Source organism: Lontra canadensis, unplaced genomic scaffold (genome assembly GCF_010015895.1).
Source record: "Lontra canadensis isolate GAN:19392208 unplaced genomic scaffold, GSC_riverotter_1.0 scaffold14, whole genome shotgun sequence".
NCBI lineage: Eukaryota > Metazoa > Chordata > Mammalia > Carnivora > Mustelidae > Lontra > Lontra canadensis.
The window spans coordinates 14,644,310-14,657,956 of NW_022631008.1; the positions used below are offsets into that span (position 1 = coordinate 14,644,310).

Consider the following 13,647-nt stretch of genomic DNA (forward strand, 5'->3'; position numbering starts at 1 on the left):
TGATAGTTCCTGAATACAAGGACAAAAAGTTTGAGATATAGCCATAAATTGGGACATGGTTTACGGAGAGCTGCTGAATTCTGAACAGTATTGTTCAGATGGAGCACTTAAAAAAAAAAAAAAAAAGATTATGAACATTTCCCCAAATAATAAAGACATTTAGAAAGTAGAATTCATATGTTTTATTATCCTTACTTCAATTATTTTGTTCGTTCTCAAAAATAAATTTAAGTCGTTGGTGATAGAGGTACAATACAGGAGTAATTTAGAAAATAATTTTGCTTTAAACATAGGCGCCACCTGGTGGATAAGAAAATCTTAGTCTAACGGCTTTGAAGCAAAATCTAAATTAACGGCAGTTTCTCACAGCTAGATCTTATGATTCATATTCTGTCTATAAGAAGTCTTTTGAAAAGTTTTATGCAAATGGTTTTACTTATGTGTCTGAAATATTTGATCATTTGAAAGTTTTTGCGTTGTTTTATTCAATTTACTTGATGATTTAGACATCCAAAGATGTAATAATTTGCCATTTCACTATACTATACAGAAAAAAATCCCAAAGAAACAAGCATGAAAATGAGAAAAATATACTCCCTTGTTCTTATCAATAGTATTAAGGCCATCTAATCTGCAGTGTTAGCAGTGTTAGCCAAAGTGCTTGTGCTGCTGTGTGCCCTGTTACATGCTTGGTAGAGACCTTAATCATCTGGCTTTCACATGCTCAGCTCCTTCCGGCTAGAAGTAAGTGACTTGAAAGTCTCCTAAGGAAGAAATGAAGAAGAAAGCTTTGAAGAACTAAGATACAAAATTGCCTGAAGATGCCAACCCATCCGTTCTTAAGGCAGGAAAAAAGGTCACACTGGGGAGCACCTGGGGCGCTCAGTCCGTTCCGCATCCGATTCTCGATTTCAGCTGGGGTCATGATCTCCGGGTCGTGGGACTGAGCCCCACATCAGGCTCAATGCTGGGTGTGGAGCCTGCTTCAGATTTTCCCTCTCCCTCTTCCCTTCCACTCTCTCTCTAACCAAGAAAAAAAAAAAGTCACACTGATACTTGCCATGGCTATTAAAAGCAGTCCCTACCAGTCGCTAATCCAAGAAGCAAGGTAAAAGTGGGAGAGAGAATAAACAGAAGGAAAAGAACAAGAAGACAGAATTAAGAGGGTGGACGCTTGGTGATGTAGGAGGAGGAATGAAGAAGGAAACCCCAGGACCCACGGGGACTGTGTGCTGTGTCAGGCCTCCTCCACCCTCCCAGCGCCTGGCCAGGTGAGCTGGGCTGAGGGGGCATCGCCCATCTCATCATGCCCTGCACAGAATCTCACCTCAGCCTCCACTCTCCTCTTTCAGGAGTTTTCTGGCCCCATGTCCTGCCCACAGGTATTGCTGGGATCAGGAGCCCCAATCTCATTCCAGTTTGGAGGGCTTTCATTAAAGATTGTGCCGATTCAGCTCTCTGCTACCAACACTGCCTAAATGAGTGGCCAGAGGACACATTTGGACTGTGTGTTCAAGAGTGCCTCCTTCCAGGGGGGCCATTGGACCAACCTCATGACTGAATTCTGATGTAAGAACTCTCACTGGTACCGTTAGAGACCCCCACCCTCTGCAGCAGCTGTGGCTGTTACTACTATTACAATTTGTCAGACTACGCAGTGTCACCCTGACTGTGGCCACTGCTGAGTTCTTATCCCCAGCTGATCAAAGTGAGGGCTGCGTCTCCACATTTGGGGTAGGAGTCGGATGCGGACCTTAGTTCACATGACCTAGCTTGCCCCCCTCTGCTGGAGAGGTTCCAGAATGAGATTGTTTGCTGGCACTGCAAGCCACCTAATCCATTTTGTGAGAAAAGTAAGTCCCATATTTGTTTTAAGCCATTTTGTTGACACATGGCAATGCACAGTTATAATGATACATGCACATTTTCTCGGTACTGTCCGGCTCGCCTCTTTCCAGTTCAGCGTCCTGTATTCTGCCATCCAAAGGTCAGGTGTGAGTGGATGACAGGGAGAAAATATTCCATCCACCCTGTGAACAAGAGACACTCATACCCTGCCCCCTCCCCAATTGCATCAAAATTTCTCTGTCCAATCTTAAGAAGCCCCAGCTTTGCTTCCACCCAAGCAAGCGAGTATCACCGAGGAAAGAAGAAATACCCAATCCAGTTTGGCAGGTTTCAAGGTTTATAACTTTGTGCCCATGCATTCTGAACTGCTTGGCTTTATGCAGCCTACATTTCTTGATCCCCTTTGTTACTCAGGGGACATTTGCATTGTGCCCTGTTGATACCTCTGTCTGAGCTACAGTCGTCCAATTTGATGAGACTGTTGTCCAGCCACTAGCATTGGCTCCCACTTGGCCACTTACTGCTCTGAGCTCTCAGGGAACACCGCCCTTCCTGTCAGTGGTTCTCAGTGACCCTTCCTGCTTTGAGTGCCAGACTAGATGCTGATGGGTACACGATTCTCCAAGGCCTCAATGTAACCAGTGTGTGCTTTGCAGCACTGAAACTTGGCCGCCTTAGTTGTCCTCTGCAAACGGGTGAGTTTGCGATCCCTTCCTTCTGCAGAAGGCTATTTTCGGCCAGTTCTTCCAGGCAGGTGACAGGCACATTCACCGTAGTGGAAATCATGAGGAGATCATTTTTTTTTTTTTTTTAGATTTTTATTTATTTGTTTGACAAACAGAGATCACAAGCAGGCAGAGAGGCAGGCAGAGAGAGAGTGGGAAGCTGGGTCCCTGCTGAGCAGAGAGCCCAGCCCCATGCGGGGCTCGATCCCAGGACCCTGAGATCATGACCCGAACCAAAGGCAGAGGCTTAACCCACTGAGCCAGCCAGGCGCCCTGGAGATCAAATCTTTATTTGTATTCCTCCCCAAACACAAATTCTCTGGAAGAATATATTAGAACAACCAGTCACGGAAGGCAACAAAGCTGAATTTGAAAGACTCCAGCGCAAGCAGGGCTTTGCCAACACTCATTCAGTTTCTGTAAGGGAGACCCACAGCTTTCCTAGTATGGTTCGTTTTTTTGTTTGTTTTGTTTCTCTCTGCCTCTCTCTCTCTTTTTCTTTCCAAACTGTGTCCTTTCGATGAACTTGGGATTTCCTGTGCTAAAGTATCTTCTGGAAAAACTTAGGTGATAATGAGAGAAGAGAACACTACAGAGAAACAAGAAACAAAGGCAGAACAATCCCGGTCCGAGCATCTCCTGCTAGGGCTTCCCGGAGCGAGCCCGCCAGACATGTGGCCTGTGCTCAGAGTGTTCGTCTCGTCTGTCTGTGACATCTGTCTTTGTGCTGGGCATTACCGAGCCCTGGAGGTTATCGCGAATGCCAGTTGTGCGAAATAAACGCCGCTGACGGGATTTAAAGGCTCAGACTAACCTTTCTAATCCATCTATTTCCGTTCGGTGCCTCAGGCCAGGCCTCTTCTGGGAGAATTGCTACCTCCGTGCTTCTGTGACGGGAGCTGCAACAATTTCCTGAACGTCAGTCAAAGCCTCTCTCCTTGAGGAGCGGGAGAAATTCAGGATTTCTCCTTCTGACTAGATGGGGAAGGAGCTATAAAAAATTTCGCAAATGAGATGAGTGCTGGTATTTTTGCCACACGTGCGTAACGCTTTCACTTCATTAGTAGTTCAGAGTATAATTTATAGAAGGATGCCTGGGTGGCTCAGTTGGTTAAGTGTCTCCATTCGGCTCAGGTCATGATCCCAGGGTCCTGAGATAGAGTCCCTCATCAGGTTCCCTGCTCAGTGGGGAGTCTGCTTCTCCCTCTGCCTGCTGCTCCCCCTGCTTGTGTGCTCTCTCTCTCTCTGACAAATAAATAGATAAATAAAAATCATTTTTAGAAAAGAATATAGGGGTGCCTGGGTGGCTCAGTGGGTTAAAGCCTCTGCCTTCAGCTCAGGTCATGATCCCAGGGTCCTGGGATTGAGCCCCGCATTGGGCTCTCTGCTCAGCAGGGAGCCTGCCTCCACTCCCCTGGCCCCATGCCTGCCTCTCTGCCTACTTGTGATCTCCGTCTGTTAAATAAATAAATAAATAAATAAATAAATAAAATTTATAATCCCTTTCCTCTTATGTTATACTAATCAATGAAAGTAATTCTGAATTTAAAAAAAAAATCTATCTAGAGATAAATTAATTCGCCAATAATTTATTAAAATCATTTCACCCAATATGGAGTAAAAGCTATGTTGGGCATTATTCTCAGCACTGGGGGTATAGAATAGACCAAGCCCCTGCCCTCCTGGATCTTCTATCCTGTGGGTGGAGAAACAGAAAATAGTCACATAGATAAATATGTACGATGTCGAGAGGTGGTAAGTACTAGGAAGAATAACGCAAAGTAAGGAGATGGGGAACTAGGGTGATGGGCAGCAAGGTACTGTTTTATCAAGGACGGCCACAGAAGGCCTCTCAGGTAAGGGGATATCTGAGCAGAGGTCAGAGCCAAGCGCATGAATGAGTGAGCCATGCTGATATCTTGAGGAAGACTGACCCAAGCCGAGAAAATAGCAGCTAGGTGTAGACACGAAGGTACTCAGGATATTCACAGAAACTTTTATGTTATAGTGAAGATTGGATTCCTTCCCAATGAGATAAAAATTTGCTGGAGAGGTCTGCATAAGGTGTTGGGTCCGTAATCAAAGGAACGAGACTGATACAAAGCGAAGGTCAAGCAAAGCTTTATTTCTCTCCAAGCATCGAGAATCAAACTGACCTCTCTCTCCCTTACAGACTAGCTTTTAAGGGCAAAGGCCATGTGGTTGGGCCTGGCCATGCACAGGTGGCCAATGAGATTGTAACACCCAGAGAAACCTGCACAGTCATGCTAGGTCACGCATAAGTGACCAATTAAATCAATTGAATTACAGTTTACCCTATAGTAGATATTTGAACTAGCCTATCACCTTGGTCAGAATTGGCACCCAAAAGGTGCCCAAAGGGCGGGGTCCATACTCCTTGGTAGCTAGGGAGACAGTATGTGGGCCCCCACCGATTGGATACCTCCACCTGGCCTGACCCACCCTTGTATTTGGGCTTTGTTACCTGGGACTGGTGTCTGGGACTTGTTTTTTAAGTAAGTCCCCTGAGGGGAGGGGGGGACAGGGACAGTTTAAGTTTTACTATATAAACAACAAAGTCATTCAAAGTCATTGTTTAACCAGATGGAATCCTCTGGCTAAATAGGCCCTTACAAAGGGAGTAACAATTTCATTGATGCCTTTAAAGGATCAGTTTTTTTGGTACTATTAAAAACACTCTGAAGGGACAAAGGAGAAAGCAGTTTGACTAGTTAGGAGGCCATTCTAGTAAGTCTAGGAAGACCGGATTAGACAGGAGTGTAGTGCTGGCGATAGTACTGAGTGGTGATTGGATTCTGGAATTATTCTGAAGATAGAGCCAATAGGAGTGGCTGATGATCTAATGTGAGGTAGGAGGACACAAGAGGAGTCAGGAATTGACTGGGGTCGTACCTCAATAACCAACAGTTGCTGTTTGCTGAGGTGGTTAAGACTGGAATAGGGGCAGGTTTGGTGGTTGGTAGAGAGGCTCAGGAGATCAGTTTGGGGCATGTTCAGTTTGAGCTGCCCATTAGATATCCAAATGGAGATAGGCAGTTAGATAAAAGAGTCTGAAGTGTGAAGGTGAGGTTGGGGCTAGAGAAAAAAAAATGTGAGTGTAACGAGTAGTATAGGTAGTTTGAAAGTTATGGGATTATAGGATAACATCCATGGAATGAGCAGAGAGAGGAAAGAAGAGATCTGGGGAATGAGTTTTGGATGTCCCCTAAGCTTACCAGTTGGGAAGGAGATGGAGAGGGAGTGGTTCGTGAAGTAGAAGAAGTCATGAGAGGGAATGCTGTCACAGAGGCAGGGGAAGATAGTGTTCCAGCAGTAGAGAGATGGACTTTGCTAATTGCTGTTGGCTTGAGTAAGATTAAATGTTGAGAAATGGCTATTGGATTTGGGCATGGGATTTGGAAGTCAATGGTGACCTTGATGAAAACATTTTTAGAAGAATATTAAGAACAAAACTCAACAGGAGTGGGTTCAAGAGAGAATGGAGTAGAGCAAATAGTGGTGTTTTATGTGGACAACTTTCCTGAGGAACTTTGCTTTAAAGGGCGGGGGGTGGGGAGGCATGGAAGAAGCTCTGGGGTTAAGGGGGGATTTTTATTTCTTAAGATAGGAGCTGTCAAGGCCATTTTTATGCTGATGGGAGTTTTGGAGAGAAGAAAGAGAACAGATAACCCCCTGGGAAGAGGGGACAATGGCTGGCAGCAGGGGCTGAGATGTCTTCCACAAATGGAGTATTTGGTAAATTCAAATGTGCTGATACAAATATGGAGAGGTGACTTGGTAGATTTGGTGGTGGGAGGCTTTGGAAGATCATAGGATTAGAGTAAGGAGAGAAAGGAGGAGCAGGAGGCTTGAGGAGAAAGGAGGATGAGGGAAGAGGTAGAGTGAATTGACCACACCAGTGTTCCTCAGGCTTCCCTGTGCTCCACAATGACAAGGGGCCTTGTTACAACATTTGGTGCTGGGTCTCACTGTGAAAGTTTCTGATTCATTTAGGTCTGGGGAGACGTCCAAGAATTTGCAACTGTGACAGATTCCCAGGTGATGCTTCTGCTGCTGCTCCTGAGATGAGACCTTGGGAACCACTGGGCTTGGGGCTGGGCTGGAATGGCAGAGCAGCACAGAAGGCTTCCGTCTGCCTGGCAGTCTTGCAGGTAGTGTGAATCCAGTCAGCGTAGTCTTGTGTTTCTCTGCAGCCCTGTTCAGCAGCTCAGGAGCTGGCAACAGTAGGCACAAAGTTGGACTTCACCAGAAAAAAAAATGCAGAACTGGTATGACTAGTGTATTTGGGAAGCTTTCCTTATCTGTGACATCCTTGTAGTCTGAAAATGCTGTTTCTACATCTTCCATTTGAAATAGAAAGGACTTCAACTTATGCATCAACATGGATGGGATTGGAGGAGATTATGCTAAGTGAAATAGGTTGAGCAGAGAAAGTCAATTATCATACGGTTGCACTTATTTGTGGAACATAAGGAATAGCATGGAGGACATTAGGAGAAGGAAGGGAAAAATGAAGGGGGGTGCGGAAATCAGAGGGGGAGATGAACCATGGGAGACTATGGACTCTGGGAGACAAAGTGAGTGTTTTAGAGGGGAAGGGGTTGGGGGTTGGATGAGCCCTGTGATGGGTATTAGGGAGGGCACGGACGGATTTCATGGAGCACTGGGGTTTATGCAAACAGTAAATCTTGGAACCCTACATCAGAAACTAATGTGGTGACTACTATAACATAATAAAAAAAATGAAACCGAAAGGATTAGAGAATCTGAGATTGAGAAAAAAGGAAAACGAAAGTTTGTGGTTGAAGTTTACTATTGTAGGACTTAGAAGTAAAATGGAGTAGTAGCCACCTCTGGTTTCCTATTGAAAGGGGGGAACATAAGCTCCCTTTTCCTAAAGTATCTGCTAACCATGCTGTTTCTGTGATCTCCAAAATTGTGAAATACACTTTGAAAAACTAAAATTTGGTTGTTCTGGATTTTATAAGATTACTTCCATTACACAGAATTTTAACAATATTCTATGTTCCTTGCAAATGTTCATGTCCTCCTGCAAAAAATAAGTGGTTAAGTGCAGAGCCTTACACACAGGAAGTGAGTTCTGGAAGTGACCACTCAGCTGTTTGAGTGGGGGCCCCAGCTCAATCGAATAGAAAAAAAAGAACTGACTTCCGTAATGAAGTACAGTATTATTTCAGATCTCATATGTTAAGCAGCAATTTAAATATGGTGGATTTGCATATTAAGCAAGCATTAATTTTTAAGTCACTGATAGTTTTCTTTTTATTAAAAAACAAAACAGATTTTGTTGGAGCCGGGTGTGATCCAGGATGTGCTAGCAGCTGGCAGTCACCTACAACTGTTGGAGCTTCTCAATTTATGTTCCCACTATCTCATCCAGGTAGGTGAGCTTGCGTCCTGCTACTGTGCCCTTCCTATCCCTTCCCCTGCAGTCATCAGCTGTACCTGCTGCTCCCCAATCTGTGCCTAGACAAGTAAAATGGAAGTAAGGGACATGAGGCTTATGGTGGTAGAATTTCTCCAGGACACAGGCTGAGAGGCTCCCAGGAGGGCGGCTGCAGCTCTCCTGGCCTGTCTCAGGACCTCCAACCTCCCCGCCCAGCCCAGGTCCTCACTGCTCTTGGGTAGCAGAGTAGTAACTCAACGATCCTGCTGCAGGTGTATTGCTGGGGCCCCGGGAGATGACACTGGGAAGGGGCTTCATTTGAAGCAATGTTGTCTGGCTGCAGGAACAACCCCAAATTCACAAAAAATTGAATAGTCAGTGACGATTTCAGCAGCAGTAGCTAATATATCACAAAGTCGTATATAATTAAGTACCATATGAACTTTCCAGGCAATAAGTGCTGGAAAAGGGGTAAATGATCTATGTATTCTTCCCCTGGTTTGCTGGGATGATCAGGAAGGGCTCTGGGAGGGGCGGAGAGAAAACGCCCATCCTCTGGGCACTGATGCTTCACATTCAGTCCTCCTAACGTCTTTGCACATTTTTATACGTGAAAAATCAGAGATTTAAAAGGTACCCAGCTTGCCTGAGGTGATAGAGCTGGTGAGTGATAGGCCTTTCCGATTCCGAAGACCATTTTTTCCTTCCTGGATAAAAACTTTTTGGTTCATTAGGAAGACACGGGACATCTTAGGCAGACAGTATGGCTGCGAGGCTTTTATTTTACAGAGTTACGTACTGACTCCCTGTGTTGGAGGCCTCTTAGTTCCTCCACTGGCACGAGTTTTTACTTGCACTTGTTACAGCATTACAGCAACAGGGAAAAACATTTTTAACAATGACAAATCCATACGATTTAATTTTACTATCCTTGTGCATATGACATATGAGTACGTATAAAAACCCTATTTGTTTTCCTGGCCATTATTTTATTTTCTTCCTAGTCATTTTCTCTAATTCCAAATGCAGGCATATTATTGACTTCTGTCACTCAGGAGGTCGTTTCTCAAGCTCTTTCTCATGTATCATCTTATTTCGTCTTCTCGGCAACCCCGGGAAATAGGAACCAAAGCTTCCCTGTGAGATAGTGTGACAGGTGTCAGCCACATTCACCTGAGGAGCAGTTCGAACACAGTACATGAAAGCTTTATCATCATCTCCTTGCATTTAATCTAACAGTGAATGTTTAACTATTATTATCTGATTTCTCTTTCTTTTCCTCTCAATATTGTTGGGTGGTATGAGAGAGCTGTTGTTAATCCCTTTCTGAGAGTAGCAAATGGGAATAACAAAGAAAGGTTACAAGACTTTGGAGATATGTGTTTGACTTGTGAAATTGAAATTATTTTTATTTGACATTTTTACATCAAATATGGCAACTTGAGCCTTCAGTATCATCACCTGATTCACTTTTTCCATGGCAAATGATAGTCAATGGTGTATGTTGCCAAAAGTTGGGTTATGGTGCTCATTATCATGATGCCTGTTAAAATGGTGTGTATATACAGGTGTGCTGTATGTGTGTGTGTGTGTGCGTGTGTGTGTTTACCTACCCCTGTAATTTGTATAAACAATAATTCTAGATGAATATCAGAAGTTCATGGGTATTTCCCCCTATCCCAGCAGATGAATTTGTTGAGATATCTAGTGACTTGTGCACTTTAGAACTTAATTTTTACAGTTCTTTATTTTGTTGACGAAAAAAATGTAGCCTGCATACAGATATATTTTGTGGACAGTTTGCTTATTATTAGCCTACTAGATCAGTGGTTGAAATTTTCACTTTCTTTTCTCCAATGTTTTCATTTTGTTCTTCCATGGAACTTTATTTTTCCTTTTTATCCACGATTCCAAGTTGTCCAAATTGTGGAAGAAAACTTGGACTTGGAATCAAAGCCGTGTGTATGTAGAAATCTTATGTCAGTCTTTTGAAAATACATACCATTCCTCTCTTTTTTAGGATTGTAAACTTTCCAAGCTGGGTCAGTCTGCTTTTATATTTTGACATAGTTTTACAACTATACCTATCCACAGTGTTTTGGTATTATTGCTCAGCTGATTCTTAATTTCATATGGGACCATTTTATTGGGTATATAAAAATGTTTTTTGTTAAAATGAAAAATCTTCAGTGCTCAAAATATACTTAGAAGTTGTGCCTTATCAGGGTGCCTGTGCAGCTCAGTCGGTTGGGTGTCAGACTCTTGATTTCAGCTCAGGTCATGATCTCAGGGTTGTGGGATCGAGACCTGCATCGGGCTCCATGCTCAGCACAGAGTCTGCTTGTCCCTCTCCCTCTGCTTCTCCCCTTGCTCGCGCTCTCTCTCTCAAATAAAAAATTACGGACTCCTGGGTGGTTCAGTCGGTTAAGCATCTGCCTTCAGCTCAGATCATGATTCCAGGGCCCTGGGATTGAGCCCCAAGTCAGGCTCCCCTGCTGAGGAGAAACGGGGGAGCCTGCTTCTTCCTCTGCCTCTGTCCCTGCTTGTGTGCTCTTTCTCTCTCATTCTATGTCTCAAACAAATAAACTCTTAAAAAAAAGGGGGGGGGCCTGGGTGGCTCAGTGGGCTAGGCCTCTGCCTTCGGCTCAGGTCATGGTCTCAGGGTCCTGGGATCGAGCCCCACATTGGGTTCTCTGCTCAGCAGGGAGCCTGCTTCCCTCCCTCTCTCTCTGCCTGCCTCTCTGCCTACTAATGATCTCTCTCTCTCTCTGTAAAAAAAATGAATAAAATCCTTAAAAAAAAGAAGAAGAAGAAGAAGAAGAAAAGAAGTTGTGTCCTGTCAATCAAGGCTAACATCTTTTCCATTCTTGCTCAGTATTTTTTCCAACTAGGGGTTTGTGAAGCTGTTCTCCCCTCCTAAGATGTCTGGTCTTGTTTGTTACTCTCAAGTTACCACAGTTTCTTTGGTTTCTCCCAGAGTCGTGAAAGATAGACCTCTGCTCTGCTCTGATACCTCCTGTTGCCCTCTGGTGCTCATTCATAGCCGAGGAGAACCCCTGGGTTGACCCTCACTGAGTCTCTGGGCCATCAGCTGTTACCTTAGCCTGAAACTGCTCTGTCCAGGTGTAAATGCTACCGCTGCCCTCCAGCAAAGGAAGGGACACCTTGAGGCCACTGCATGCTCTCCTTTTTTCTTGCTTTTCCTTGGGGAGGCTTCTGAGAGCAGGGCCCTCAAACCGCAGGAGCACTGCCCCTCTGTCTGTGAGGATAGCCATTGTATTAGCCTCCCGTGCTGTGGAGACTTCACCTTATCCATTTTTAGTTCCCAGGCCCCCTGGATGGCAGGCCCTTGTGAACATACAGGTTCTCAGTTTGTGGAAAAAAGGGGGAACCTAGCAGTGCAAAAGGTGTGTGTTGGTGGGGGAGGGGGCTCGGGGCAGGCAGTGGCTATAGCGACAGCCTCCCAACCGCAGCCTGGGTCTGTATCCGTCCTCACTGGCTTGGCCATGCAGTTCCAGAGGACACTCCTGTGGGGCCTGTCTTGTTAGTGTATTCTTTTTTTTTTTTTTTTTTTTTAAGATATTTATTTATTTGAGAGAGAGAGACAGTGAGAGAGAGAGAGCACAAGGAGGGAGAGGGACAGAGGGAGAAGCAGGCTCCCCACTGAGCAGGGAGCCCGATGCTGGGCTCAGTCCCAGGACCCTGGGATCATGACCAGAGCTGCAGGCAGACGCTTAATGACTGAGCCACCCAGGTGCCCCCGTTAGTGTATTCTTAGTATGCACGACCTGTTGGACTTTTATCTGCTATCTGAGATCCAGGTCCAAATAAAATGTGAATGCTCCTTCCCTTCTCCCCTTTCTGCTCTCCTTCCTTGTACATTGTGCTTTAAAAAAAAAAAAAATCATCAGAAAGGTGCAACTTATTAAATTCATTAAAGAGCAGTTATTGTCTTCAAAACGGATCTGGTAAAATGCTCAAATTACTTTGCTTTTCAGAGTATACCTGTTTCTCTACATGCCATTTGCTATGTTCAGTCTTATCAAGGAAACTCTGCAGCCCCTCGTCAGGGGTGATGGGCTACAGATGTAGTACTGCCATGTGTCCCTTGATTTACTGAGTTCTGTGGGCCAACATTTCAGACTTTTTGAATCCAGTTTGTTTTCACAAACTCTGATTTTTCCCAGACTTTCTGAATGAGCTGCTGAACCTCTCCACCTAAATATCACATGTGGAGTCCAAACTTAACATGAGGAAACCTGTCATTTTCTCTAGTGATGATATCGTTAATCTGTTGGTTTTCTAGAAATTTGGACATTGCCTTAGACTCCTTCCTCACCATCATATCCAATCAGTTCCCAGGCTGAGCTGATTCTACATCCCAAATAGCTCTCAGACCTGATCCTTTTCTTCAAGGCTAAAGCCCTTAACCCTTTTGGGGGCTCTCATCGTTACTGGCTCTAGATTATAGAGAGTTCCTCATATCCTCCTGAGGGGTCTCCGAGTTCCTAGCCTTACTCCATGCCAAACCATAGTCCCCCGAGCCTTCATTACCTTTCTCAGGGTGGGGAAACAGCCTGTGTCGAGGGCCTCTCATTACCACGTGTTTGGGACAGTGATTCTCATTTTCCCTCTGTTAAGGAACCCTGTAAACCAGGTGAGTATTCTTTTGTTTTTACAGAAGGGAAAACTTAAATTCAGAACTAGGGTGTTGATCCATTGGAAACACTGATGAGTGCCCCTGATGACCATTCTAGAGCTGACCTTAGGTCATCTAGAGATGACCTTAGCCTGATCTTTGAGGCCAGGTTTGTTCCTCCCTAGCCTCCCCTGCAGCCTTAGTGCCTTTCCTAGTCCACTGTGCTCTGGCCTCTCAGGTGACTTTTCATTCTGGGACTTGCCATTAGGCGAGAAGGCTAGGTGGCACGCAGAGCCTCTCAGTCTTCTTCCAATTGTACCAAGGAGTAGGAGTAGGGGAAACATCGCGCACACACTCCTCCCCCACCCTCTCCTCTGCTGATGCACCTGTCAGAAGATGAAGGGAGCTGGCCACTGGATTTTGGGTTGTATCCCCTGAAAGTGATGTATTAGGAGATACACACTTTGCTGAAAGTGTCCTTTTTTGTAGTTAGCTTTAAAAAAAAAAACCAAAAAAAAAAACCAAACAAAAAAAACTTTTTACATTTCATACCACTTCTCCCAAATAGTAAATAGTATATCCTATTATTTAATTAGCAAGTGTGTGTTTGTTTGCCAAGTATCAGCCTTTACTATGATATGCAATTTAAATATATTGACAAGAGAGAACAGTCATGTACACTTTGTAAAGAAGGCCACCCAAGTGGTGAATAAATCCCTTTTGAGAGAACACGCTTAGTATCTCTTCCTAGACAGCAGGTGGCAGTATGAATCCACCAGAATTCAGTAGTTAATTTAAAGCAAAAAAAAAAAAAAAAAAAAAAAAAAAAAAATCAGAAAAAATGAAAAGAAAAATTATTTATTTTGCTACATATTAGTCTTCTGACCTAATCAGTAAAAAAGTCATTATTCACACCACACTGGGCAATATGCACTGTAATTTTTAACAAATAATAGGAAACTGTTAATGTGTTCACAGGAAATACAGTTTTGTCTTGGGCTGCTGTG

At 44.3% G+C, this 13,647-nt stretch overlaps 1 protein-coding gene across 10 annotated transcripts in view; it reads left to right on the plus strand.

Moving 5' to 3' along the window:
• The window catches only part of KLHL32 (kelch like family member 32), a 246,296-nt gene that overhangs the window by 111,567 nt on the left and 121,082 nt on the right, over window positions 1–13,647 (plus strand). For all 10 annotated transcript variants that reach the window (XM_032858162.1, XM_032858163.1, XM_032858165.1 and 7 more), the window contains one exon: window positions 7,897–7,995. In XM_032858162.1, coding sequence (XP_032714053.1) covers window positions 7,897–7,995 — 99 coding nt within the window. The remainder of the gene's footprint in view (window positions 1–7,896; window positions 7,996–13,647) is intronic.